The 25,408-nt window shown below is 50.8% G+C and overlaps 4 protein-coding genes across 6 annotated transcripts; 1 reads left to right on the forward strand and 3 right to left on the reverse strand.

Moving 5' to 3' along the window:
• Positions 1 to 2: 2 nt before the first annotated feature.
• On the forward strand, positions 3 to 7,537 carry Tmem234 (transmembrane protein 234). Of its 2 annotated transcripts, none has more exons than XM_036179430.1 (5): positions 3 to 55; positions 298 to 449; positions 1,981 to 2,047; positions 6,897 to 6,989; positions 7,257 to 7,537. In XM_036179430.1, exons 1-5 carry the CDS (start codon positions 40 to 42, stop codon positions 7,349 to 7,351), a joined length of 423 nt encoding a protein of 140 aa, XP_036035323.1. In that variant the 5' UTR covers positions 3 to 39; the 3' UTR covers positions 7,352 to 7,537. The 2 variants fall into 2 exon arrangements, with proteins under 2 accessions (XP_036035323.1, XP_036035324.1); XM_036179431.1 differs by having other exon boundaries at positions 7,260 to 7,537.
• A 504-nt stretch (positions 7,538 to 8,041) lies between these two features.
• On the reverse strand, positions 8,042 to 13,899 carry Dcdc2b (doublecortin domain containing 2B). Its single transcript, XM_036179432.1, is given in 8 exon segments — positions 8,042 to 8,352; positions 8,598 to 8,701; positions 9,107 to 9,242; positions 9,688 to 9,727; positions 9,836 to 9,982; positions 10,443 to 10,607; positions 12,027 to 12,034; positions 13,542 to 13,899. Coding segments are annotated over 8 exon segments (951 nt in total). The 5' UTR covers positions 13,797 to 13,899; the 3' UTR covers positions 8,042 to 8,256.
• Positions 13,900 to 14,473: 574 nt separating this feature from the next.
• Positions 14,474 to 17,315, reverse strand: Iqcc (IQ motif containing C). The gene is given in 6 exon segments (XM_036179426.1): positions 14,474 to 15,242; positions 15,244 to 15,567; positions 15,661 to 15,755; positions 15,966 to 16,218; positions 16,387 to 16,530; positions 17,125 to 17,315. Coding segments are annotated over 6 exon segments (1,359 nt in total). The 5' UTR covers positions 17,239 to 17,315; the 3' UTR covers positions 14,474 to 14,813.
• Positions 17,316 to 17,368: 53 nt separating this feature from the next.
• On the reverse strand, positions 17,369 to 25,145 carry Ccdc28b (coiled-coil domain containing 28B). 2 transcript variants are annotated; one of them, XM_036179429.1, is made up of 6 exons: positions 21,180 to 25,145; positions 20,034 to 20,220; positions 18,482 to 18,648; positions 18,216 to 18,406; positions 17,987 to 18,009; positions 17,369 to 17,561 (listed from the first exon to the last, which is right to left on the reverse strand). In XM_036179429.1, exons 2-6 carry the CDS (start codon positions 20,195 to 20,197, stop codon positions 17,507 to 17,509), a joined length of 600 nt encoding a protein of 199 aa, XP_036035322.1. In that variant the 5' UTR covers positions 20,198 to 20,220; positions 21,180 to 25,145; the 3' UTR covers positions 17,369 to 17,506. The 2 variants fall into 2 exon arrangements, 1 of the variants encoding a protein (XP_036035322.1); XR_004944261.1 differs by having other exon boundaries at positions 17,511 to 17,561; positions 17,987 to 18,406.
• Between the last annotated feature and the right edge of the window lie 263 nt (positions 25,146 to 25,408).

Consider the following 25,408-nt stretch of genomic DNA (forward strand, 5'->3'; position numbering starts at 1 on the left):
GCCCCCTGGCTCCCGGAAGTAGAAGGGTCTGGCGTTGCCATGGCGGCGTCTCTGGGTGGGTAGCTGGCCCCGCCCCTCCGCGGCACCTACTCTGGCTAGGGTCTCCTATCTCATGTCCCCGGCACCCCTGAACCCCAGGCCTGCGAAGTCCCGGACAGACTCACTTCTGCCCCCTCCGGTGCGGGACTCCCGGCCTAGCGCAGCCCAGCGCAGAGCACGGGAGGGAGATGGAGACGGTCAGCCCTGCCGGAGGCGGCCGGGGAGGGCCTGGGTGACTCTCTGACCCTTTGCTTTCAGGGCAGGTGCTAGCTCTGGTGCTGGTGGCCGCCTTGTGGGGTGGCACGCAGCCGCTGCTGAAGCGGGCCTCCGCCGGCCTGCAGCAGGTGCATGAGAAGACGTGGGTCCGGCAGCTGTTGCAGGAGATGAAGACTCTCTTCTTGAATACTGAGGTGCGTCTGTGGACTGCCGCTCCCTTGGAGGAGCCATTGAGCCAGAATACCAGCCCACCTCCTACTCACTAGAAGCTCCTGGAAGAGACATTTATTCTCTGTGAGCCTCGGCATTATCATTGGTAAAATGGAAACTATATGATAACCTATGCATAGGGCTGATGTAATAATTGAGGGAACGGGGTAGTGATGCCACATGCCTTTAATCCCAGCACTCGGGAGGCAAAGGTAGGCGATCTCTGTTAGTTCGCGGCCAGCCTTCCACAGAGCAAGTTCCAGGATAGCCAGGGCTACACAGAGACACCCTGTCCCGACAAAACAAAACAAAACAACAAAAAAGAATTGAGGCTGGACGGTGGTGGCCTACGCCTGTAATCCCAGCACTCGGGAGGCAGAGGCAGGTGGATCTCTGTGAGTTCGAGGCCAGCCTGGTCTACAAAGCAAGTTCCAGGACAGGCTCCAAAGCTACAGAGAAACTCTGTCTCGAAACACCAAAAAAAAAAAAAAAAAAAAAAAAAAATTGAGGTAAGACACATAAAACACTTAGCACTGGGCCTAGTACAGTCAATGACTAGTACTAGTGTTACTGTCACTTTATTAATTATATAACTACTGTGAATCTTTCCAAAAGCTTTCTCTGGGCTCAACTTGCCTTAGTGGAGAGCATAAGGAAGGCTATTGAAAATTGCCTCCAACCCATGACTGCTGAAGTACGCCAGCTAGATATGCAGGACTCTCGGGGCTAAGGGGAAGGAGAGAGCTACTGTGTGAGTTCATAAGAGAGGTGGAGCTGGAGGACTGGGAGAAGACCTCTTGAGAGACGTGACACTGGCCATCAAGGCCTGACAGGGAGATGGGAACTGGCCAAGATGAAGGCATTTACAGCAAGAGTGTACATTGAATGTTTCTCTCTTTGCCCTGAAAGGGTCCTCAGGTACATGAGTGTTCCCTGGGCATTTACGTGTGTGTGTGTGTGTGTGTGTGTGTGTGTGCGCGCGTGCGCGCACACGCGTTTATCCCTCCCCCTGGGGGAAAGGCAGATGCTAGAACAGCAGTTCTCAACCTGTGGGTCGAGACCCCTTTGAGGTCACGTATCTGATATTTACGTTACAATTCATATCAGTGGCACTGGAGAGATGGCTCTGTGGTTAAGAGCATTGGCTGCTCTTACAGGAAACCCAGGTTCAATTCCCAGCACCTACATGGCAGCTCACAACTGTCTTTAAGTCTAATTCCAGGGAATCTGACACCATCTTCTGGCCTTAGAAGGTACTGTCTGCACTTGGTGCACAGACCACTATGTGGACAAAAAAACCCACCCATACAATAAAATAAGTAAATAAAAATGATTAATATCAGTGGCAAAAGTGCAGTTTTGAAGCAGCAATGAAATAGTTTTTGGGGTGGAGGTCACCAGCACACGAACTGTATTAAAGGGATGCAGCATTGGGAAGGTTGAGAAGCACTGTGCTAGATCAGCTAAGACTGTTGCGGGAACAGGCAATCGCTGACAGATTTCTCCTCTCTCCAGTACCTGATGCCCTTCCTCCTCAACCAAAGCGGCTCCCTTCTCTACTACTTGACCTTGGCATCAACAGGTGGGTCTCTGGCTTGGACCTCCTCGGGGTGGAGGCCATATTTTTTGAGGGGAACTTGAAACACCTTGCACCTGTCATTGAGGGAGAATACCTGTTTCCGGTCCTTCTCTGGGTCACAGGAGCAGTAGGGTGGTTACGGGTGTGTGGCCAGGCAGCAGCAGAACAGGGAAGGTTCATTTTGTTTTCGTAAGTGCTGACTTGTTTTATTTATTTTGGGAGGAGAGAAGTGTGTGTGTGTGTGTGTATGTGTGTGTGTGTGTGTAATAGTTGGTTTTTTGCTTGTTTGTTTGTTTGATTTTTTTTTTTTTTTTTTTTTTTTTTGAGACAGGGTTTCTCTGTATAGCAGCCCTAGGTAGCTGTCCTGGAACTCACTCTGTAGACCAGGCTGGCCTCAAATTCACAGAGATCCGCCTGGCTCTGCCTCCCAAGTACTGGGATTAAAGGCATGCACCACCACTGCCCGGCTTGTTTTATTTTTTATTGCATTTAGTTTCTCTCTCTCTATATATATATATATATGTGTGTGTGTGTGTGTGTGTGTGTGTGTGTGTGTGTGTGTGTATACAGAGGACAAGTTTTGGGAAAAGGCTCTTTCCTTTTACCTTGTAGATTCTCTGATGAACCCAGATCATCAATCTTGATAGCAAGTGCCTTTACCCACTGAGCATCTCCCTGGCCCTTGTTTGTTGTTTAGAGATGGAGCCTCACTGTCTAACTCAGGCTGGCTTCCAAATCATGATTCTCATGCCTCTTTATCCCAAGTGCTGGGATTACAGGTGTTCATCAAATACCCAGGTAAGGGAGGCATCAGCCTTTGATCCCTCTGTGCACTGCTTGCCTAGCCTAGAGTAAGCCCCTTATTTGAATCTTGGTTTCATATGGGGCCTTGTAGCATTGTGAAGATTGATTCAGTGTGTGAGAAGAATCCGGCAGAGTGCCTGACATACAGTAGAGGCTCGAGAAATATACATTTCCTTCCTTCAAATGTTTGTTGACTGTTCCTAATACATCAGGTCACATAGTTATATCATGACCTTCTGAAGGAAAAACATTTACCCTCATAAGTTATAACACTAGCTGGGCGGTGGTGGTGCACGCCTTTGATCCCAGCACTCGGGAGGCAGAGGCAGGTGGATCTCTGTGAGTTTGAGGCCAGCCTGATCTACAAAGTGAGATCCAGGACAGGCACCAAAACAACACAGAGAAACCCTGTCTTGGGAAAAAAAAAAATTTAACACTGGGCAATTTCCATGCTTGCTTTAACCCCAACAGCATGCTAGTGCAAAGGGATTCCAAGCTGTAGATTAATATAAACTGGGCACCTGGAGGCTGAGGCAGGAAGATTGTTACAAGTTCATGGACATCCGGGATACTTAATTCTAGGCCAGCCTGTCTCAAAAAAACAACAAGAAACCCACCTCAGGATTCATGCTCTTGGACTTCTGCAAGTCTCCTTGCTGTGGTTTTGCCCACCCTAGAGTCAAAAGTCCCAAAGGGAGGAGAGGGCCTGGTAAGATGGCCTCCAGGTCTGATACTTGAGTTTCAATTAGAGAGAGCAAGTACTCATAAGACATCAATTAGTAGGCTGGGAATGGAGCTCATTTGGTAGAGTGCTTGCTTACCCAGCCTGCACAAAGCCCTAGGGTCAGTCCTCAGCACCAAATATGCCCTCTGTGGTGGTTACCAACTGTAATTCTAGTACTTAGGAAGTGGAGGCAGGAGAAGCAGGAATATAATAACTTTAGCAGGAGCATCCTGGGGTACTTGAGAGCCTGTTCTACAGAAACAGAGGGAGAGAGCTCCACAGAGAAAGGCACTCACCTCCAAGTCTGACAGCCAGACTCTGATTCCTGGAGACTAAAAGGTCAAAAGAAAGAACCAATTCCTGCAAGTTGTCCTCTGGCCCCCACAAACATGCCACTGCACATGCACCCACTCTGTCCCATCCTCCCACTAAAGCCTCTTAACTAATGTAACTCCTGATGGGGGGAGTGCGGAACTTACTATCACTTGGCTGCATCTAGCTATTTCTTAAGTTATGTATCTATTTATTGTTGGTAGGATTTTCTGTCCTGCCAGCCAGCTCCCAAATAACCACATGTAGACTTATTAATTATAAAGGCTTGGCCGATAGCTTAGGCTTGTTACTAACTTGCACTTACAACTTTTTTTTTTTTTTTTTTTGAGCTGAGGATCGAACCTGGGGCCTGCAAACGCTCTACCACTAAGCTAAATCCCCAACCCAAATTAACCCATTTTTATCAATTTACTTTTTGTCTCATGGCTTTATTACGTTTACTCTGTACTGCCCATACTGCTTCCTCTCTGGTTTTTGAGACAGTCCTGTCTCTTCACACTCAAAGACAACATAGATTGCAAGGTCAGAATGAGTGTGAGGGCTCAGTGCTCAGCTCCTGTTATCAAGCACTCTGTGTACTGTACTGTATTTTCACACACTGCAAGAGTATTATCACCATTTGGCACAAAGGAAATAGATTGAAAGTCATAGACTTGAGAGCTTATGGTTTCTTTCCTTTTTGAGAGAGGCTGGCCTCAAACTCTTCATGTAGGGATGGGTGAGATGGCTCAGTGGGTAAGGATGCTTGCTGCCAAGCCCAACAAGCTGACTCTAATCTAGAAGACCCACATGGAAGTAAAGAACCAATTCCCAAAAGTTATTGGATGACCTCAACATGTGCGCAGGAACACTAACGCACCTACACACATACACACACACACACACACACACACACACACACACACACACACACGACCTCATCATGTGCACAGGAACACTAATGCACCCACACATACACACACATAATAAATTTTTATTTACTATGAGAAATGGCTCAGAGGTTAAGAGAACATGCTGGGTTCATTCCCAGCACCCATATGTTGGGTTACAACTCTCTGTAACTCCTGTTCTAGGTGACCTGAAGCCTTCTTCTCATCTCTGTGGGCATTACACACATGGTGCACATATGTCTCTGCAGGCAGGATACTCATACACATAAAATAATCTTTATAAAGTTTTTTGGCCGGGCGGTGGTGGTGCACGCCTTTGATCCCAGCACTCAGGAGGCAGAGCCAGGCAGATCTCTGTGAGTTCAAGGCCTGCCTGGTCTACAGAGTGAGATCCAGGACAGGCTCCAAAACAACACAGAGAAACCTTGTCTCGAAAACAAAAGACAGAAAGAGAAAGAGAGAGAGAGAGAGAGAGAGAGAGAGAGAGAGAGAGAGAGAGAGAGAAAGAAAGAAAGAAAGAAAGAAAGAAAGAAAGAAAGAAAGAAAGAAAGAAAGAAAGAAAAAGGTTTTTTTGTTGTTGTTTGGTTTTTGGCAAACAGGGTTTCACTGTGTAGCCATGGAACCCACTCTATAGACAGGCTGGCCTAGAACTCACTGAGACCTGCCTGCCTCTGCCTCCTGAGTGCTGGGATTAAAAGTGTGTTCCACCACTTCCTGGCATGGCTGTTGATTTTGAAATGATCTTGCTCTCCAGCCCAGGCTGGCCTTGAACTCCCAGCTGTCTTCCTGTCTCAGCCTCCCAAGTCTGGGAATACAAGTGTGAGCTACTGCACCTAGCAAGGTCTCCTTTTTATTATGTAACCAGGCTGAAGAGATGGTTCAGTGGTTAAGAGAACTTACTCTAGCAGAGAACCCCACTTCAATTCCCAGCACCTACGTGACAGCTCACATTGTTTCAGAAGGATCTAACCCCCACATGCATCACACCTGCATAAAAGCAAAACACTGAACTTGGAGACAGGCAATCTGGGCTTCAGCCACGAATGAGCCCCGCATCTCCTCTATGGAAACGAGCTCATTCTCCCTGTTGTTAGTTTGAAAGGGCATCCTTGTAACGCTTGCTGGCCAGGATAGAATTCAGTGTGTAGACCAGGCTGGACTTGAAGCAGTCCTCTTGCCTCTGCCTCCTGTGTGCTAGGAGTACAACTGTGCACATGCTTCCTGGCCCTGTTTTGTTTAAATCTTGTGTGTGTGGCATATGGAGGAGTCCATGTTTATGTTTGCATGTGGAAGCTAAGGTCCATGTTAGGTGTCTTTCCGAATTACCCTCCACTATGGGTCTCGGGGTCTCTGACTGATCCCAGAGCTCATTGGTTGTCTCTCCTGGCCTGGCCAGCTAGCTCCAGGGCTCCACCCATCTCTGCTACCCCTATCTCCCAACATAGGTTATAGACACATTCCACCTTGCCCAACTTTTACACAGGTGCTGGGGTGATCCAAACTCAGATCTCTGCTTTCATGGCAGGCATTTTACTGACGAGCATCTCCCCAGGACACATACCCCCTTTAATAGCATCTTGCTATACGGCCCAGGCTGGCCTCCAACTTGAGATCTTCCTGCCTCAGCCTCCTGGTTGCTGGGATTATGGTTTGTTCCCTAACATCTGCCCCATGATACTCTGTTTGTTTATTTATTCATTCATTCATTCATTCATTCATTCATTCATGTATTTATTTTTTCGAGGCAGGGTTTCTCTGTATAGCCTTGGCTGTCCTGGAACTCACTCTGTAGACCAGGCTGGTCTTGAACTCCCAGAGATCTGCCTGCTTCTGCCTTCAGGGTGATGTTTTTGTTTGTTTGCTTTTCTTTTTTCTTTTTCTTTTTTTTCTTTCTATTAAAGGTGTGCTCCACCACCTGCCCCCCTCCCCCAGTGATTGAATTAAGTATACTAATGTCTGTTTTGTATTACTTTTGTAAAGGTGGGGATGGTGATGATGATGATAAGGAAGAAGGGGAGATGAAGGAGGAAATCTTGCAAATATTTTGTCCCTAGAAAGGCATTCTTTGCATCCAGGGATTTTTCTTGCTCTGACTTCTCAGATCTGACTTTAGCTGTGCCCATCTGTAACTCTCTGGCCATTGTCTTCACACTGATTGTTGGGAAGGTCCTTGGAGAAGATATTGGTGGAAGACGTAAGTCAAGCTGCTACATGTCAGGGGATAGCTAGGTGCTTGGGCCTTGACATACGTGAGCATCTCCCCAGTCTGTCTCCCTCGGGTGGGAGAGGACCGGCCTCCCTTATCTTGCCCTTTGCTCTGCAGCAGCTCTTCTGCTAGGGACCATCAGTTCCCTTCCCCTGGGCAATCTGGGGACAGGCTGGGGTGGGAATCAGGACCAAGCACTGTCGATCTTCTTCCTGACCCCTGACCCCTGACCCCTTGATGTTTTCTTTATCTCAGAAGCAGTGGCTGGCATGGTGCTCACCATCACAGGGATCACACTGTGCATCACAAGCTCAGTGACCAAGACCCAGAGCCAACCGTCCTCCTCTTGAGTGGGCCAATCCCGACCTTCAGTTCTGCTGTGCTCAGCAGGTGCTGGCAGGGGGATATCCCAGCTGGCCTCCCTGAACTTTGCCTCCTCATCTCTGTGATCACATCTACCTCAGGGTCACAATAAGAATTGCATGGTCCAGCCGGGCAGTGGTGGCACACGCCTTTAATCCCAGCACTTGGGAGGCAGAGGCAGGTGGATCACTGAGTTCCAGGCCAGCCTGGTCTACAGAGTGAGTTCCAGGACAGCCAGGGCTACACAGAAAAACCTTGCATTAGAAGGAGGTGGGGAGGAGAATGATGTAACACTGGAGACTGTATACTCACCCCAGCAGCCTCTGCCTGCTGTCATCTCAGGCACTGTTCCCCTGGCCTGCTGCCTGCTCTAATATCTGAGTCCACAGAGCCTTCTCTACATGGAAAGGGCTGGCTGCAGTCTCTGAACCAGGACTGTGTCTGGAGGCTTCCACTACAGTCTCTTGGCTGATTCGGGGTGGAATTCAGGGAGAGTAGTTACAGCAGAATGCAGGTAGGGAAAAAAGGAGCTAGCCCTGGGCAGAGATGCTCACCTGCCAGTCCCTGAAGTGAGGAGACAGCTGTGCGCCAAGCAGCGCCAAGCTGCAGCCAACACCTGGCCAGTAGCAGCTTTCAATAAATCTGCAGCAAACAAAGCTTGGCAAATATTACTTTATTGTGACAAGCCTTCTCCTGAACCCCGTCAGCAGTGCCTTTCACTGGCAGGGAATCTCATAAGGAAGGAGCCCCCACAGAACAGGGAGGGGGCTGAGGAGGCCACACCTACTGTGAGGAGCCCGTGAGTCATGACTTATCAGGAACAGGCTTCTGAAAGCTGGGGCGGGGTAGCTGGGAGTGGCTGTCCTCAGCTTCTGTCAGGAGTTCCCGGCTCTTAAGATGGTGGACCAGCATGGGCTGAGCATGAGGACAGCTGCAGGCCCAGGCGGGGGTTGGGGGATAAGGCCTCTTCCACTGTCTCTGCTGCCCTCTGGTGGACATGTGGAGACATAAAGAGCCATGTGGATGCCCAATTTGCATCCACTGCCAGAGGTCCCCCAACCCAAGAAAGGAGGCTGGAAATTAGAAAGCCTCGGGAATTAGGAAACAAGAAGGCAGGCTTTCAGATTTTGATCTGCTCAGTCACTGGTAGCCCAGATGGTGTCCTGGTAGCCCAGACTTCAGCTCAGACCCCTGCCCATCTCAGGGTAAGGCGTCCCAATCTGAGGGGCTTACCTGGTCCACAGGCTCGTCTGTGCAGGTGTTCTCATCATCAGCCACTTCCTGAGCCCCCGACGTTTCCTTCCTCGGGTAGGAAGCCTCATAAACTCCCTTAACTCCTAATAAGGAGGCAACATTGGTGGATGCCCAGGCTGAGGGGTCCACAGCCTTCGGGGCCTTCACCTGCTCTACCAGTTCCTTTCCCTGAGCCTTGTCCCACGTTCTCCAACACCTCAGGATGGCAGGGAAGTTAGAGGCCAGCCTCTAGCTCCCAGCTCTAAGTCCTGCCTCTGAACCTTATGGCTTTAAGCATTGTCTTTTCTGTTTATGTAAGTCCCTGTGAAAGGAGCAAGGACATGCCAATAGAAGAGTGGTGTGGAGCTCTGCTGAAGCATTCTCCCCCGCAGACATCCCCCTGCAGTAGCAAGACCATCCTGTGTTGATGACTGACCTGAGCGCCCATGCTTCCCAAACATGTGTGAGCATGGGGAGTGTTGTGAAGGGCCCAGCCCTGGAACCCTCACCTGATGGATGTGAAAGAGGAAAAGGCTTGCTTGGTGGCTGGACAGACTGCTGGGCTCTGACATAGAAAGTGGATGGCTCAGTTTGTCCAGGATCCTTTGCAGAAGACTGGGCTGCCTGGGCCTTGTGGCCCCGGGCCTACAGAAGGGACACCGAGTGAGAACCCCATTTGTAGACTGTTCTTACGTCTCCTGCTCCCCAGTGTGCCCTGCTGCCCATGCAGGCTTGCGAGAGGTCGTGGTCGTGTGCCTATCTTCATTGTCTGCGTCCTTCCCGCCTGTCTTTGTTCCAATAGGCGTGGCATCCAAAGACGCCAGTGAAATGGTGCCACATGCTCACTGGCTCATCTGGGAGGATGGAAGCTCCCTTGGGCCCTGCTATGCCTAGGAGCCAGTTCCAACAGCCAACCTAGTGGGAGGCAGTTGGCATGGGATGCGCTACTCTCTGTTACCCTGAATGTCTCAGTCTTGTTTATGCTTGTGAACTAAAGTTCCTACCCCAAGAAAGGGGAAATCACTACTTCCCAGGATGGGGTGAGGCCAGAATCTCCAGCTAGTCACTCCTCTGTCCCACTGTCACCTACCCTCTGCCTGTGGGACTCAGACTTCGGGCCTGGAGGATACCTGCAGTGAAAGGAATGTTTGTAGTGGGCAGAGGAGAGCACATTCCTAGCTCCCAGGCCAGAAAGTACTTCCTCTGCTGTGACCTGTGACCCTCCACCTCAAACATACCAGTAGCCCCTGGACAGAGCAGGGCTGGGCACCAACAGCTCCACATAGGGGAGGGCTCTGAACGGTTCTTCTCCCACAGCCACGTAGTAATGGCCGCTCACCAGAGCAGCCCCTGCTGACAGTGGGAGCCCCTTGAGGGTGCAGAGTCTGGGAGGAGGGGAGAAGGGCTGCTGGATAACAGGCTGCTCTCTACCCAGCAGGCGCTGAGGTAGGGACAGCTCCTTTGGGGGACTTTCTGACTTTGGTCCTCTGGGCAATGTTAACCTGGGCTCTGCCTTTACTTGAGGGGCTGGGTTAGGAAACTCACAGGAGAAGGAAGTCCTGCTGGAGAGAACATGCCTTCCTCTGCCCTTTCCAACTGTTTGTTTGTTTGTTTGTTTGTTTGTTTTTTCGAGACAGGGTTTCTCTGTGTAGCTTTGCGCCTTTCCTGGAACTCACTTTGGAGATCAGGCTGGCCCCGAACTCACAGAGATCTGCCTGCCTCTGCCTCCCGAGTGCTGGGATTAAAGGCATGTGCCACCACCGCCCGGCCGCCCTCTTCAACTTTTAAGAGCAGATAAAAACTGTGGGCTCCTGGGGTGCCTGTCCCCCCTGTCCCCATACTCACTTGTGTATAGCCCCACTCTGTAACTTGACCTTCTCAGTCAGCAGCTTCAGTACCATTTCCCAGTCCTGGATGACAGTCTGGGACAGCTTCAGACTAAAGGGGGGACTTAGTAGGTCCCCATTCCTGAACACACTGAGACAAAGAACAGCCAGGTAGGGGATGGGTCTCCAAGACTCTACATGTGAAAGGGGCATAGGAACCACTTAGATGTTGGGATTTTAATCTTCCCACTTGTCACGGGGCTTCTGGAAAAACCCACTGCCATTTTCTTGGTCTCACTGTTCTCACTGAGGCACAAATCTATACTCCCACTCCCTGATGCTGGCACTCACTGGATGTAGCAGGGGGCATCTGCTGGCAGCCACTGTCCAAAGTCCCCATCACATGGGCAGTGAGACATGAAAGGCTCCTGAAATCCAAGTCAGGAGAAAGTCCAAGACTTTGGTTGGTACTGGGTGGTTCTAAGAACATGGGGTGAGCAGGCAGGAACCAAACTTGGGCAGGAGAGCGGGTGAGCAGGGATGAGTCTGCTCACACATCTCTGGAGGGTACTCCCGGGTCACATACCTCCTGTCCTCTGGCCTTGTGTTCCACAACTTACCCTTTCCTTTGGGGACTGTGGCCTGGGGATTAGGTCAAAAGCAAGGGCCGACCCCGGACTTACATGTTGATGGCTGCTCTTCCCACCCGGGGGCTTCCTTCCAGGAGGCAAGTAACTGAAAGGACAGGTAGGTCCCAGGTCACCTAAGGGAGTGGGAACCTGGGCTAGCCAGGCCTATGCCCATCACAGCCAAGATCCCATCACTGCAGGGCTAGTCTGAGGAGACCATTCTGCAGGTTGAACTTTTCCCTGATTAACTTTGAGATGGGATGTGTGTGGTGGCACTCCAAAGGCCAGGCCTACTGTGGGTGGCACACGCCTTTAGTCCCAGCATTTGGGAGGCAGAGGCAGGCTGAACTCTGAGTTCAAGACCAGCCTAGTCTACAGAGTGATTCCAAGACAATCAGGGCTACAAAGAGGAAAAAAAAGATGTAGCACTCCAAAGTGAGTTTCTCTAGTCCAGGCTAGCCTCTACTCTGTGTGTAACTGAAGATGACCTTCAATGTCTGACCCACCCATTCCACCTCCCATGTAGACACCAGCCTGACTCCAAAATCTCTCATTTGGTCTCCTGCCCCATCACCACCAATCATGTCTTTATGTTTTCTCCCTGCTTTGGCCAACCACCTCAAACTCTAGGCTAGGACTATCTGTAGGGTGAAGCCATCTTCCAGTAGCTGCCCAGCACCCTATCTTCCCTCCTCACTGGAGCACTCTCTTTTTTGGGCCAGGAACATGTGGAAATATGAACTTGCCTTAGGATCCCAGAGAACTGGGTCCAGCCATAAATCCATGGGGCTTTTGGGTACACCACATTGTTGAAGGCTGAGGGCAAGCCTTAAGTATCTCACTACAGTCCAGAAACTCCCTATTCACGGGGGTGATTTTATTTTCATTTTGTATGAAAGTCAAAGAAATGACTTGTTCAAAATTCCTCAGGAAATGCCGAAGTCCAGACACCACGTTCCTTCCTTGTAGTGCACTCCCCCAGCTGGGTGCTCAGGGTGGGACGTGGAAGCGAGGCTTGGGTTGGAAGCTCAGGCCAGCTGTCTTCCACTTTGGAAGACAGTCTCATCTTGCAGAAAGAGATGAGCCTAGTCTAACAGGAGTTGCAGATGCTGAGTACAGCAGGGAGGAAGTGGGGGACAGCTTCCGTGTTTGGTGATGGTGGTGGCGAGGACTAGTTAACAGCTCTTAGGGCTGGAGAGACACCTCCATAGGCAAAGGTCTGGGCTGCCAAAGCCTGACCACCTTACAGCCCATTTGATGAAGGAGGCTGGCGACTCTTGAGTGTTTCCTGCCCTGTGCACACACGCCATCTCACACACACACACACACACACACACACACACACACACACACACACACAGAGAGAGAGAGAGAGAGAGAGAGAGAGAGAGAGAGAGAGAGAGAGAGAGAGAGAGAGAGGGAAATTAAATTAAAAGGGCTGGAAGGTTAGCTAAGCAGTTAAGATCACTTACTGCTCTTCCAGAAGATCTGAGTTATCTCCTGGCACCCACATCAGCTGGTTTACAAACAACCGCAATTCCAGGTCCAGGGGATCAGACAGCCTCTGGTAGCATCCACACTTGTGTACGTACACACACACACACACACACACACACACACACACACACACACACACATACAAAGATTAAAAGGGCTAGCGAGGCCGGGCGGTGGTGGCACATGCCTTTAATCCCAGCACTCAGGAGGCAGAGGCAGGTAGATCTCTGTGAGTTCGAGGCCAGCCTGGTCTCCAAAGTGAGTTCCAGGAAAGGCGCAAAGCTACACAGAGAAACCCTGTCTCGAAACCTCCCCCACTCAAAAAAAAAAAAGAAAAAAAAAGGGCTAGCGAGGTGGCTCACCAGCTAAACACACTCTGCTCTTGTAGAGGGCCTGGGTTGAGTTCCTGCCACTCACATGGTGGCTCACCACCATCCTTCAATCTAGGTTCAGGGGATTTGGCACCCACTTCTGGCCTCTAAGGGCACCAGGCATGACAGGGCACTTACATGCAGGCAGAACCCTCAGAAACAGAAAATCTTTGGCCAGGTGTGGTGACCCAGCTCTTTAATCCCAGCACTTGGGAGGCAGAGGCAGGCGGACTCTTCATTTGAGGCCAGCCTGGTCTACGGAGTAAGTTCCAGGACGGCCAGGGCTACACAGAGAGACCCTGTCTTTGGAGGCGGGCTGGGATAGGGGTGAGGGGTGGAAGGGAGAATAATTCCCAAATAAAGTTCAATGTGCACAGTTGTCCCCACAGACTGGTCCTGGTTGTGGTGGGCATTAGCAGTAGCAACAGAATGCAAGCTGAGTTAGTTACAGCACACCTTGACCATGTAGCCTCTGGCAGGTTTCTCACTGTGCTCCTACCCTCTTAGAGTACAGCTTCTCCACAGGTTTTGGGAAAATAAGCCTGTCAACTTGGAGGTAAGTACTGGATACCCTACTGCTCCCACCACCCTCCCTAGGCACTTTGGCCACCCCTGACCCACTCACTGGAGCTTGTGGAATCGTTCAAAGCCAGCAGCCACATACTGCCCTCCATTCTGTAAGTCAGCCAGGTCAGTGATGAGGTGGCCATCGCACAGTGTGTAGAGGGCACGCACAGCCAGTGGGGCTTGGACCACTGATGTCACCTCAGAAAGGAAAGCCTCCATGGTGGGGTAGCGGCGTTGGGTCACCACCAGCTGGCAGCCTGGGAAGAAGGGGTCCCCGTTTCGATACACCAGTACTCTCTTGGCTGCCATAGTATATCTTCACTCACAGACGCAGAGCAGTTGCCAAGCAACTAAGCCAGGGCTGGGAGCTGTGCCAAAGGTGAGGTCCTGCCTTCTTATCCAGGAAGGCTTCAAGCACCTTGGACAGGAGCATTTCCCTGAACGCAGGGTCTCAGATCTGCATTGATGGGCCTCACAAGAGCAGGGTAGACAGGATCACTTTTGTCATTTGCTTGCACAGGCAGGATCAACCCTTGTTTGTTAGTCAACACTAGCACTGAGCTGTCTTTCCAGCCCAGTCTGCTCACATTACAAAAGGAAGACCGTGGGTTCGGTGAGGAAGAGAGATCCCCACACAGATGTCCAGGCTTCTCCAGGGCTCGGGCTCCTTTGAACTGAGACCAAGGGTGATCAGCCTGGGGCCTGTTCCCCAAGGATGGCTAATGTGTTCTGGCCATGTTTGCTAGCTGGCTTTGGGAATGATGTGCCATGTGAGTGAGAGATGAACCAGATGGCCCAAAACCTGTCCTGGTCAGAAACAGGAGATAAAAGCAGACAGGCCAGGAGGCAGAGCCAGGTAGATCTCTACAATTTCAAGGCCAGCCTGGTCTACAGAACAAGATCCAGGACAGGCACCAAAACTAAACAGAGGAACCGTGTCTCCAAAAACAAAAAACAAACAAACAAACAAACAAAACTAGACAGGCTCATAACCCAAGAAAAACTTTTATTCTCTATGACCCTCCCACCTTACTTACCCAAGGGGAGGTGAAATCTGGAGTAAGCCACAGGCAAAGGATAAAAGGGCATGCCCTCCATCTTTCTCCTACTGTACCAGCACACCTGCAGTTTGGCCTGACAGCTACCAATGGCCAGGAGCAAGGGCAGCAGACAGAGGTGGAACCAAGTCCCTTGTCACCTTTTCATAGCATCCCCTTTGGGAACCTATTCCTCTCCTGGATCCCCAGGGCTTGCCTGATGGTTCTGCTTTCCATGGTCTGCCCTCCACTGGTCCTCTCCTGTGGAAGACAAGTTCTCCGGAGATCTTCATCTCCACAGCAGAGTCCTCCAGTTTTCCCATCCTTCCTGACTAAGCTCATTGGTAGTTCCATGGCTGGAACTTCTAACACTGGGGTGCTGGCTCTTGGGTGGTTTAGTCCTTCTGAGATCCAGGCTACTATGTTCCAGCCCTGCCAACGTTCCATCCCAAATCACATGATCTTCTTTGACACTCAAATCATTTGGCCTGGCTCTTTGGCAGCCAGCCTCTCTGTGGCTTGGCTTTCTGGAGTATCTGTCCTCAGTGTTTGGGTTTTCACAGAGTGTGGGCAACTGTGTCACAGTCTTTCCAGAACAAAGACTCCCCGACTTGGGATCCCCAGGGGTCTGATCCTCTCGGAGTTTCAACTGCTGTAGGCAGGTTTCATTCAAGGCCTGTCCTCTGTGGTCTGGTCCTCTGGTGACCCTGTCCCCTCCAAGCCTGGCTCTCTCAGGCTGCAGGCAGCTGTGGTCCAGCCTTCCTATAGCACAGCCCCCTGCCCTTAGCCCAAATCTTATCTTTGCCTGTCCCGGCTAGCCTGTCTGGGGATTTCTGCAGCTGGGAGTTGTCCTCGTGGCCGGAGTCATCTGTCTGGTGTAGTTCTCCTACAGCCCTGTCTCCACAGCACTGGTCCTGAAGGAGGCAGCTTGACTGCGACCAGGCCTTCTCACAAGCCTGTCCCCTGGTGTCCAGGCACATGTCAGGCTTGTCTCTGGTCTGGCTTGCCTCAGGGGATCTCAGTGTTTGTTTGAGAATTAGGTACTGTTAGGAAAGAAGAAAAGCAAGCTTGCTCAGGCATGGCACAAGGCCTCTCTCCACCCCTCCCCTTAGAAAGGGTTACCGGGTAGTGCCCACCTCCTTTCGACTGTGGATGGCCTGCTGTAGCCATAGCAGTTCCATGGCCAGATGGTTGTGCTGGTCCTGGAGCTCATGTTGGCTCTGGGACAGCCCTAGATTTGTGACGTCATTGAAGAAGGGAGGAAAAGGAAGAGAAGGTCTTGAGAGGTAGACACTGGAAACTAATCCAGCCCTCCACACTCATCAGGCAGGAAGAAGGGTGAGTGAGGAAGGCTGCAACTTCTCTTGTACATCCTTCCAGGTTTCAGGTGGGAGGCTGAGGCCCAGAGACCAGGCTTGCCCTGATCTAGGCAGAGAGGTACCTGCATTGTCCACCCGGGACATGGAGATATCTCTGGTCTTCCCCTGGCTGGCTTTCCTCCCCTGCTCAACCTGAAGCCAGAGGCTGTCATCTTGGCAAAGACTTCCTGGATCTGCTGGGCTCGCTTCTGTCTTCTTCAACACCATCTCCTCCAAGATGACATCTTTTCCAGAGTCTTTACATGGGAAATGGCTCCATAGTTTCTGCTCTGGATTTGGTATTTTCTCTGCTTTCCAGGAACAATGAGATTTTGCCTTGTGAAAAATCAGAGAGGTATGGGAATCAAAGGGCTAAACCCCCACAGATGTCTGGAAACCAGTCTAGTGGGCAAATAGGTAGAGCTAAGGATTGGGGTGTGAGAGTGAACCTGATCTTGGGGGCACCAAGCATACCCATGCGATAGAGACAGCAGGCAATACTACCTCTGGTAGAAATACAGGCTTGGGAATCCAGCCCCCAGTCCACTGGAGTGTGCTGAGGTCACCCTCGATCTCCTGTACAATTGCTTCATACTCAGCTCGAAGGCTCTGGAATTGACGTCTGACCAAGAAGCCCCGGATACAGGCCTAATGTAGAGAACAAGCGAGGAAAACACCTCTTAACACGTTTAGAAAAGGGGCATCTTGAGCCAGGAATGTTGGCTCACGCCTTTAATCCCAGCACTTGGGAGGCAGAGGCAGACAGATCTCTGTGAGTTCGAGGCCAGCCTGGTCTACAGAGCGAATTCCAGAGCAGCCAGAAGTACACAGAGAAACCCTGTCTCAAAAAACACCACCACCACACACAGAAAAAGACAAAAAGAAAAGGGGTATCCTGGCAAGCACACTCGATTTGGTGGTTGTTGGCAGCTGGAGACTCAAACCCAGGTCCTTGAACATACAAGTCAAGTGCTCGGGCTACATCTCTAGCCCAAAAGTGAGAGCTTGGATGTTTCTGGAGAGACCATGGGGGCTGCCAGAGAAAACACGGTCATGGGGAAGGGCCGGGCAACCGTGTTTTGGAGCTCTGGGAGGTGTTAGAGCGGGGCTGGACCTCCCCTCGCTCTTCCCCCCAACCCCGCCCCAGCGGGGCATTCTTCAGAGCAGTGTGCGAAAGGGCGGCTGCATCTTGCCGAAGGTCCCGGTCCCTGACCCGAGCTGTACTAGCAGCTCCATCACGACCTGCAACGTCGACACCTTGTGAAGAAATAGGCCCGGCTCCATCACGTCGCCATCCGCTGTGCTGTGCGCCGTCCGTCCGTACGCGTGCGCTTGCGCGGCGCCGCTCTTGAGCATGCGCAAACGCAGGGCCCCGCCCGCCGTTCCCAGGGTCCAGCGCCTGGCTTAGGCTTCCCACCCGCCTACGCAATGGGTCCAGCCTAATGTGCGGCGACGCAGTGAGAGCAAGGAGGACGCCGAAAAGGGGTCGCTTTTCCGTTTGTTTAATTCCATCCAGTGCCCCCCACCTCATAGCACCTGGGGGGCTGCGGAATACCCTCCCGAGTCCGTAAAAAGTCACAGTTTGAAGGGAAGGAGGGAAGCAGTCTCGGCCTGGTCCCCACACCTACGATGCGGGCTGCTCCTCAGGCTCAGCATTCTCTGCCAAGTGCAGCTTCTGTCTGTGCCAGTCAAGGAGGGTGACGCTGTGGACCCCAGTGTTTCCACCTGCCTTCCCATCCTGCACGGGCTGTGTGTGTGTCCAGTGCCACCAGGCCACATCTAAGTAAGGATCATTATGAAAAGCTGACTTGAAGCCTTGTGTCAGCTTCAAAGATTTTAATCATGCCAGGGCTTGCCTCTGTTTCTGAACGCTGGGATTAAATTTTTGTGCCCCCACACATGATGTTTTTCTCTTAGCATTTGGGAAATTCTACATTCCTCTTCTCAAGTGGTGATAGTTTGTGACTAACTCGAGCCAGGACTGCAAGAGATGGGAATATTTGCTATGGATACGCAGAAAGGGAGGCAGGGAGGGAGAAACTGATTCACGTCCCTCATTTCTCTTTCTCCTGAAAGACACATGAGCCCTATTAAGAAAGGATACATGGAATTGCTAAGATCTTCTAGCTGTCAATAGAGAGAAAAGGAGAGTCATGTCAGGAGGGGACCCAGAGCAAACGTGGATGTTAGGGGGAAAGCCCTACTAGTTCAGCTTGAGGAACTCACAGCTCTTGGGTTCATGTACCCCAACTTTTCACTGGGAGACTTGGGAGCCTGTGCCCTCTCCACCCTTGGTGTCCCGAGGATCCAAAATAGCCAGCTTTCTGACCCACATTGCTAAGCAGCTGGTCCAGGTTGCGGTCGGCCATTGTCTTCTTCTGCTCTTCAGGCAAGCCCTCTGTGACCCCATCGTCTTCTTCCTCGTCCTCCTCCTCCCCACACACATCCAGGCTGAAGTGCAGTCTGGCCAACTTCTCCTGCATCTCCCGCACATGCTCCAACTGCTCGAAGGAGCATTCCTTCCCTGGACAACTCCTGCGTTTAGGAGCCAGCCCGGGACCCCAGCCCCACCCACAGATCTGCCCTGCCCTGGACTTACCAAAGGCCTGCAGACGGCCTGAATGAAAGTCACTGAGCAGGCTCAGCAGCCCCCCCTCCATCTCGTAGACATCTGTCACTTCGGTCAGGAAGGAGTGTTGCAGGGGTGTGCCTGCAGAGCCGCCCCCACCTCCAGCCAGCACTGGTCGGCATTTCTCCTTGCCTACTCTGGGTGAAGTGGACATGCCCATGGTCACGGATGCTGGGATCTCTTGTGCCATTTCCCCTGCACCACTCCGTCTGCCTGCCCTACCCACTCGCCAGCACAGATGGGTGTTTGTTCTCAGGTCTTGCCCTGAGCAGTGGGGTGGGTGGAGGGAATGGAGCTAATGAAGGGAAGAGAGGAAGAGGACAGAAAGAACTGTTTCCATGGATGCTGCAGCCAGAGCTGGGCCTGCAAGGAGACTGACCCAGTCTTGTGTCTGAGAGCCCATGTAGCCCCTGGGATTCTGGATGGGTCACTTGGTCTTGGCCTTGACTGAGTTTCCTTCTTTACTGCCAACAAAGCTCCTCCCACAAAAATCTTCCTGTTCTTGTCCCAAAAACTATTCCAAATTTTCCAGCTCCTTGCAGGTGTGGCTCTGGCAGAAGCTGGGTAACACATTCCGTCTCCCCAGAGTAACACTGAACACTCCAGCCAGCCAGGCCTTCCTTCCTCTCCAGCCGCATTTCCTACTATTGTCAGGTAGCCCTGAGCTTCAGATACAGCTTACTACAGCCGTGCTGGTACATGCCTGTCAGGCAGACAGTACCGAGTTCTACAGGGCACTGCTTTATTCAGAACATTAGGGAAAAGAACACACTGTATTTATGGGACAAATGTGGACAATTATACTGTAGGATCCAGACTCTTTTGTTTTGTTGTTTTCAGACAGGCTCTCGTTATGCAGGTCTCAGTTGGACCAGAACTCACTATGTACAACAGGCTTGCCTTATAGAGAGCTACCGGCATCTGCCACCCAATGCTACGATTTAAGGTGTGTGTCACTATGACATATGTGGTGGCACACGCCTTTAATCCCAGCACTTGGGAAGCAGAGGCCAGCAGATCTCTGTGAGTTTGAGGCCATCCTGGTCTACAAAGCAAGTTCCAGGGCAGCCAGGGCTACAAAACGAACCTTGTCTCAATAATAATAATAATAATAATAATAATAATAATAATAATAATATAAAAAGAGGACAAATCATTCATGAAGTATTTATTCCCCAATACTCCTGGAGCCTTCTAGGCCACAGCTTTGTTTTTATGTCACGCAAGCTTTTCAGCTTTGAATATTCTTCCCTCTAGGGTGTCCAGCAGCTTCCTCTCACTTTCCTACTCACTCACATTCTCTTCAGAGATACAACCCCACTCTGTGTGGTCCCCGTGACTCCCTGGTTTTCTCTCTGTGCACTTAAGGGCAAGCATTGGGTCTACATCACTGGTGAATGTGGAGCTAGCACAGGGAAGGCATCAATTACTGCTTAGCAGCGAATGTCTGAAGCCCTCCTTCCCACAGTGCCAGCCTTGTTGAGGGCCCTCCATTCTTGCCAAGCATCCTTTCGGCACTCACCTCTTGAACTTGGTTCGCTGCTTGGGTGATGGCAGATGAGGGAGTCCCAGGGCTAAGGAGCCACTGTGGCTGGTGGGCACAGGGACTCTCCGTAGCGTGCCTGGGGCCTGTGCTGGCTGGGCCAGGCAGGGCTTAGGACTCCGTTTCTTCTTTTTGTCATCCATGGGGTGCTTGTTGGACCTTAGGCCTGGGAAGGAAGATAATGAGGGGCAATGTCCTTGTCCAGCAGTCAGGAGCTCTGTCCTGTTGTGTATACAAGGCCAGATGCCAGCCTGTTGCTGGACTCCGGCTATGCATCTGAAGGACCTTCCAAGGCCACCCAAAGCCCCTTTCTTCCTGAAAGCCCCTGGGCCTGCCTGAGAGTGGATCAGAGTCATCTTGCTGTTTTCCTGTTGCTGCAGCCTGGAGCCGGCGCTGGAGAAGAAAATGCTCAGACACAGTGGATGTGACTATGGGATCCAGCAGAGGTTCAGACGTGTCTTAACTAGGCCCCTACCCACTCTGTATTTAGCAGATACTGACTGCATGAGATGTGACCAAGGTAAGGTAGGGGCACCTGGAGAGGCTCTTGTGTCAACCTGTCAACCAGTGACCAGGAATGACCAACTTAGGACCTTACCCCTTTACATACTGGCACTTTCTCTTCTTCCACTAGAAGTTCCCTGGGACAGTTTCTAGTCTCTTTTCCCAGTTAGAAAGTCTCTAGGGTTGGATCTCTACCAATGACTGCTAACTATGGCCAGCACAGCTTATCCTGACTCCCATGCAGCCCCACCACCTAGTCATTTGGTCTGCTAGAGACCTCTCCAGGGGATCTCAGTCCAAATTGTTGTCAAAAAGCCTGGTCACTTCACTCCTGAGATGGCGATGATGGAGTAGGTGCACAAGCATTTATGCCAGCAGCATCTAACAGCTTGATGGCATCGATGGGGCGGGGGTGGGGAAGAAAGGAGACAACTTGTCTCTCCATGCAGCAGTGTGATTTGATGGAAGCAGCAGCCAGATCGGCTGTCTGTGCAGGGGCAGGGAGGCTGTGTCCAAGGAATCACTCAATTCTGAACCTCGGCTTCAAAAAAGCGCATCAGGTGCATTACCCCACCCCCTCCTGCATCACTCCCTTCCCACATCCCTCAGGGAGCCACTGACCTGGAGGTTTGGGGTCTGGAGTGAGGAATGGTGCTTCTTTGTGATCTCTCTCTGCCTTGCTTTCTCTCTCCTCCGTGGAGCTAGAGCTCGTGGGAGCTAAGCTGGCTGGAGGTGATTTGCATTTAAAGAGAAAGTAGCCCTCTTTGGGTTCACAGGGAGCTGAACGGGAGGAAAGTCCTCATGTCTACTAATAGTTTTTCTTACCCTATGAACTAAGGGGATTCTGTTAGTTGCGGGATATGGATTTAAAATACTTTCCATTCCTTACAATGTTTGGAGGAAATCCCTTACAAAATGGTGGTGGCTTTGTGTGCAGGAGGCGGGTGATGGGAATAAATCAACGTGTCAGTATAGGCAATATGTAAGTATAAAAGATAAGCAGCAGCCAACAGAAGAAACAGACAGGCATGTATCCAAGCGCCCTGTTAAGCCTTTCATGTATATTTAATCCTTATAGTCCTGAGACATAATTATTATCCCGATTTCATTGAAAAGAACCAAGCTTCACTCATCCCTGGGCAGTATCACTGTCCATCATATCCAGACACTCCTAGCTGGTAAGTGCAGATGAACCAACCGATAGGGCCTCTCCCCACCTCCTATGGAGGGAGAACCAGGGTCAGCGGGAGACCTGGCAACCTGAGCTCTTGAAGGAGCCTGACCCAGAACTGTTGTGTGTACTGCTGGCCAGGAGGGAGGCTCCACTACTGAGGCATCTATTTAAAGACCTGGCAGAGCTCCTGGCTCAGTCCTCCACAGCAGCATCCAATGCCACAGGAGAGTAGCACCCAGGCCAGGCTGCCCAGACCTAGGCAACACATTCAGCTTCCCCTTAGCAACAACAAGCTCCCCTGACCTGGGCCACTGGCTGCTGGGGACCCAGAGGTGTTCCTTCTGGAGACACCAACGTAAGAATCTTTCCCAGGTGCTTCAAACACCCAGACCACTCTAGGAAGGGACATTAATTCAAGACTTCTGAACTGTGGGCCAGAGGGAGAGGACAATGGGATGCCCCTTTCCTCTCCTACAAGAGCTGCCAGAGTGCCGCCAGGCTCCTCCATCAAAGCAGCAGAGGGCCCAGAAGCACCTCTAGGGTTCCCACCTTCAGCCCCTTCCCGAGGAGCCAGAAGTTTTGGCAGAGCTGCTTTGCTTGGAGCAGGAAAGAACCCCTCCACCATTCTGGAGATTCTTGGAACCAATGTGGTGTGCGGTATGCATGGAATATTACTAGTCTACCACCTCCTGTCTAGAAGGGGCCAAGGTAAGGCCCTTCTGGGCCAGGGAGGTGGCTAGTAAAGCTTCTATAAAGTTGGTGTTGAACACTTACATTTTTTTCTGTCTAACCACAGACAGACACTGGGTGATGCCACCAGTAGGTTCTCTCCTACAGGAAAGCAGCTGAATTAAGGAACCCCAAAGTCCTCGTGCACTCCCCTGAGGAAGGCCAATAATAGGTTGTCAATGGCACAGACCTGATAACTTACCCCTTCCTCAGCTCTGTTTGAACATCTTCCTTCAGTGGGTTCTTCCTGCCCTCTAGGTCTGGTTCAAATTCCCTAGGATGACACCTCAACTCCAGGCATAAACCTCATCTTTCCCCCACCCTCCTAAACACCTTGGAAAATGTCCATAGGGAAATTTTTTATTTATTTATCTTTTTGAGACAAGGTCTCATTATCCATGGCTAGGCTGAAATTTGGTATGTAGACTAAGATGGCCTTGAACTCAACAAGAGATCTGCCTGACTGTACCTCTGGGATTAAAGACATATTCTGCGATGCCAGGTTCAACTAATTATTAAATGAGGTCATTAAACTTCTGTCCTTTTCAGGGCCTCCCCTACTTTAAAAGAACCTTCCCTCTAGCTACTAATTATTGAAAAACCATATCTATTTACTGTATGCACACACGTGGCTGTGTGAAGACGTGCTTAGAGAACCACAGACAACTTGGGGTGCATCCTCTCCATGTGGGTCCAAGGGACAGAGCAACTGCATCTAGTGAGCCCTTGGCAGCTACCCCTCTACCCCACTTTCTCTGTGAGACAAGGAACCACTATGGCACCCTGGAACACTACATGCAGACCCTCCTGCCTTTCCCTTGGATTAAGGGCACATCTACATCCCTCTGTTGAGACAGAGCTTCAGTATATAACCCTAGCTGACATAGTACAAGGTAGCCCTAAACTCAGCAATCATGCCTCAGCCTTTCTGTGCTGGGCTTACAGGTGCACACCACACCATACTAAAATTAAAAAAAATGTACTTAAAAGTCCTTTGATGTTCCATGCAAGAGAAAACAGTTCAAGCAAGTAATCCGTCTGGGTCCTGAACTTGAAGTGGCCAGTAGAAGGCAGGACATTCTGGAATATGCAGGATGCCAGGACACTGCCATGGCCACTTTGCTGATCCAGACAAGTCTATAACAATGGAGAGGACTAGATGGATCCAGAAACATCCAACGATCCGATCAGCAGAGATACAAGTAAGGCAATAGACTATTTAATGTGGTGTAAAATACATCAGTATCAAGTCCCTGGCTGTTGTGAATACGAAAAGTAGACTGGGAAGGGAAGAAGAAAACAAAAACAACAACAGAAAGCTGTCAGCACGACCTCAAACAAGTGTGGGTGGCAAAAGGAACAGTTAGGGGACAGAGGCAGCCCTCCTATCCCAGGCTGGTCAAGAGGGGCAGTCAGGGGCCTGGGGATCCACCCCTGCTATTAAGGTGGGAGGGCTAGAGCAGCACTCAGCAGCCCAGCCCCCCTGCAGACACCTGGGCAGCGCCAATGACCTCTGGTCAGCCCTCAGTAGGACTAACAAGGCGGAGATTGGGGAGGGCTTCTCACAGAAAGTGCCTGAGCCACATCCACGATCTAAAACCTCATGAAAAACATAAGAAGTGCTGCTGACATGGTGTACATGAAGCTCTCAACTGGACAAGGACCTAAATAGTACTGCTGATACAGCCAAGGGTCTCACCCACTGTGGTCCTCTAGAGAAAAAGCTAACAATCTTACAAACCAACACAGATCTTGGTCCTAAAATGAGGTCATGAGCATGGGACTCACCCAAGTGAGGAAGGTACTGGCCCTCACTCACAGATAGGCCACCTTCTTGCAGCTGGCCCAGGCCCCTGGGCTGACTTTGGAAAGCAGAGCAGCTGTAATAACTGTTGATTTGGTCAGTGGAAAAGAAGAGATTACCATCTAGACATTGCCCTGGGTGCCTAGAAATGGAGCTAATAGCCAAGTTTCTACAGAAACATTACAGCCTCCTAGCCTACCGTGCTGAGACTCAACAGCTGTAACCCCTACATGGGCTTTAAGAGGTAGCTGAAGCGAGGCAGGCCAATTACATGGGCCACAGGAGGCCTTCCATTTTCAAGGAGGCATAAGATACCTTATCCTCACACCTCTACAGCTGAGCAAGCCCCATGGGCTGACAGTTAAGACATCAGCTTGGCACAAGAGCTGTGATGCCCTACTGGAGCAGGTAGAATACCAGGATTCCCAAGGGAAAAGCCTTGGGAGAATCTCCACAGGACAACAGATCTCAGCTGGAGATGGCAAACCCTCAACATTCACAAAGCTGCTGGGCACCCTGAGGGAATAAGGTCCAGGTAGCAAGTATTTGAAGTGGTAATGACCGACATGGGGAAGGGGGCATTATTTGTAATTTCTGAACTTGAACACATGATAAGCAATAATGTTCTATTTACTTTTGGTTTTCTGACAAGGGGTTCTGCTTCCTAGCCCAGACTGGTCTGAAGTTCAGTGTTAAGTCCTGGGATTAGAGGCATATAGCACATCCCCAGCTCAATTCTGAATTTGTACATGTGTGAACTTAGCGACTAGTTATGAAAGATGAAGGAACTTGCAGGATAATGCAATAGTTGAAATACAACAAGAAGCAAAGTTTCAGCCGGGCAGTGGTGGCACATGCCTTTAATCCCAGCACTCGGGAGTCAGAGGCAGGCAGATCTCTGTGAGTTCGAGGCCAGTCTGGTCTACAGAGTGAGTTCCAGGAAAGGCTCCAAAGCTACACAGAGAAACCCTGTCTCGAAAAACAAAAACAAAACAAAACAAACAAACAAACAAAAAAGCAAAGTTTCACCCAATCTTGGTATACGGTTCACTTAGCTTATGGAAGCTGACAGCTTCGAAGACACTGTTGCTCCAGGGAGCTGCTGTGTAAACTGGCTAACACCCTGGCAGGTATGCAACTAGA

This window comes from Onychomys torridus, chromosome 2 (assembly GCF_903995425.1).
Source record: "Onychomys torridus chromosome 2, mOncTor1.1, whole genome shotgun sequence".
Taxonomy (NCBI): Eukaryota; Metazoa; Chordata; class Mammalia; order Rodentia; family Cricetidae; genus Onychomys; species Onychomys torridus.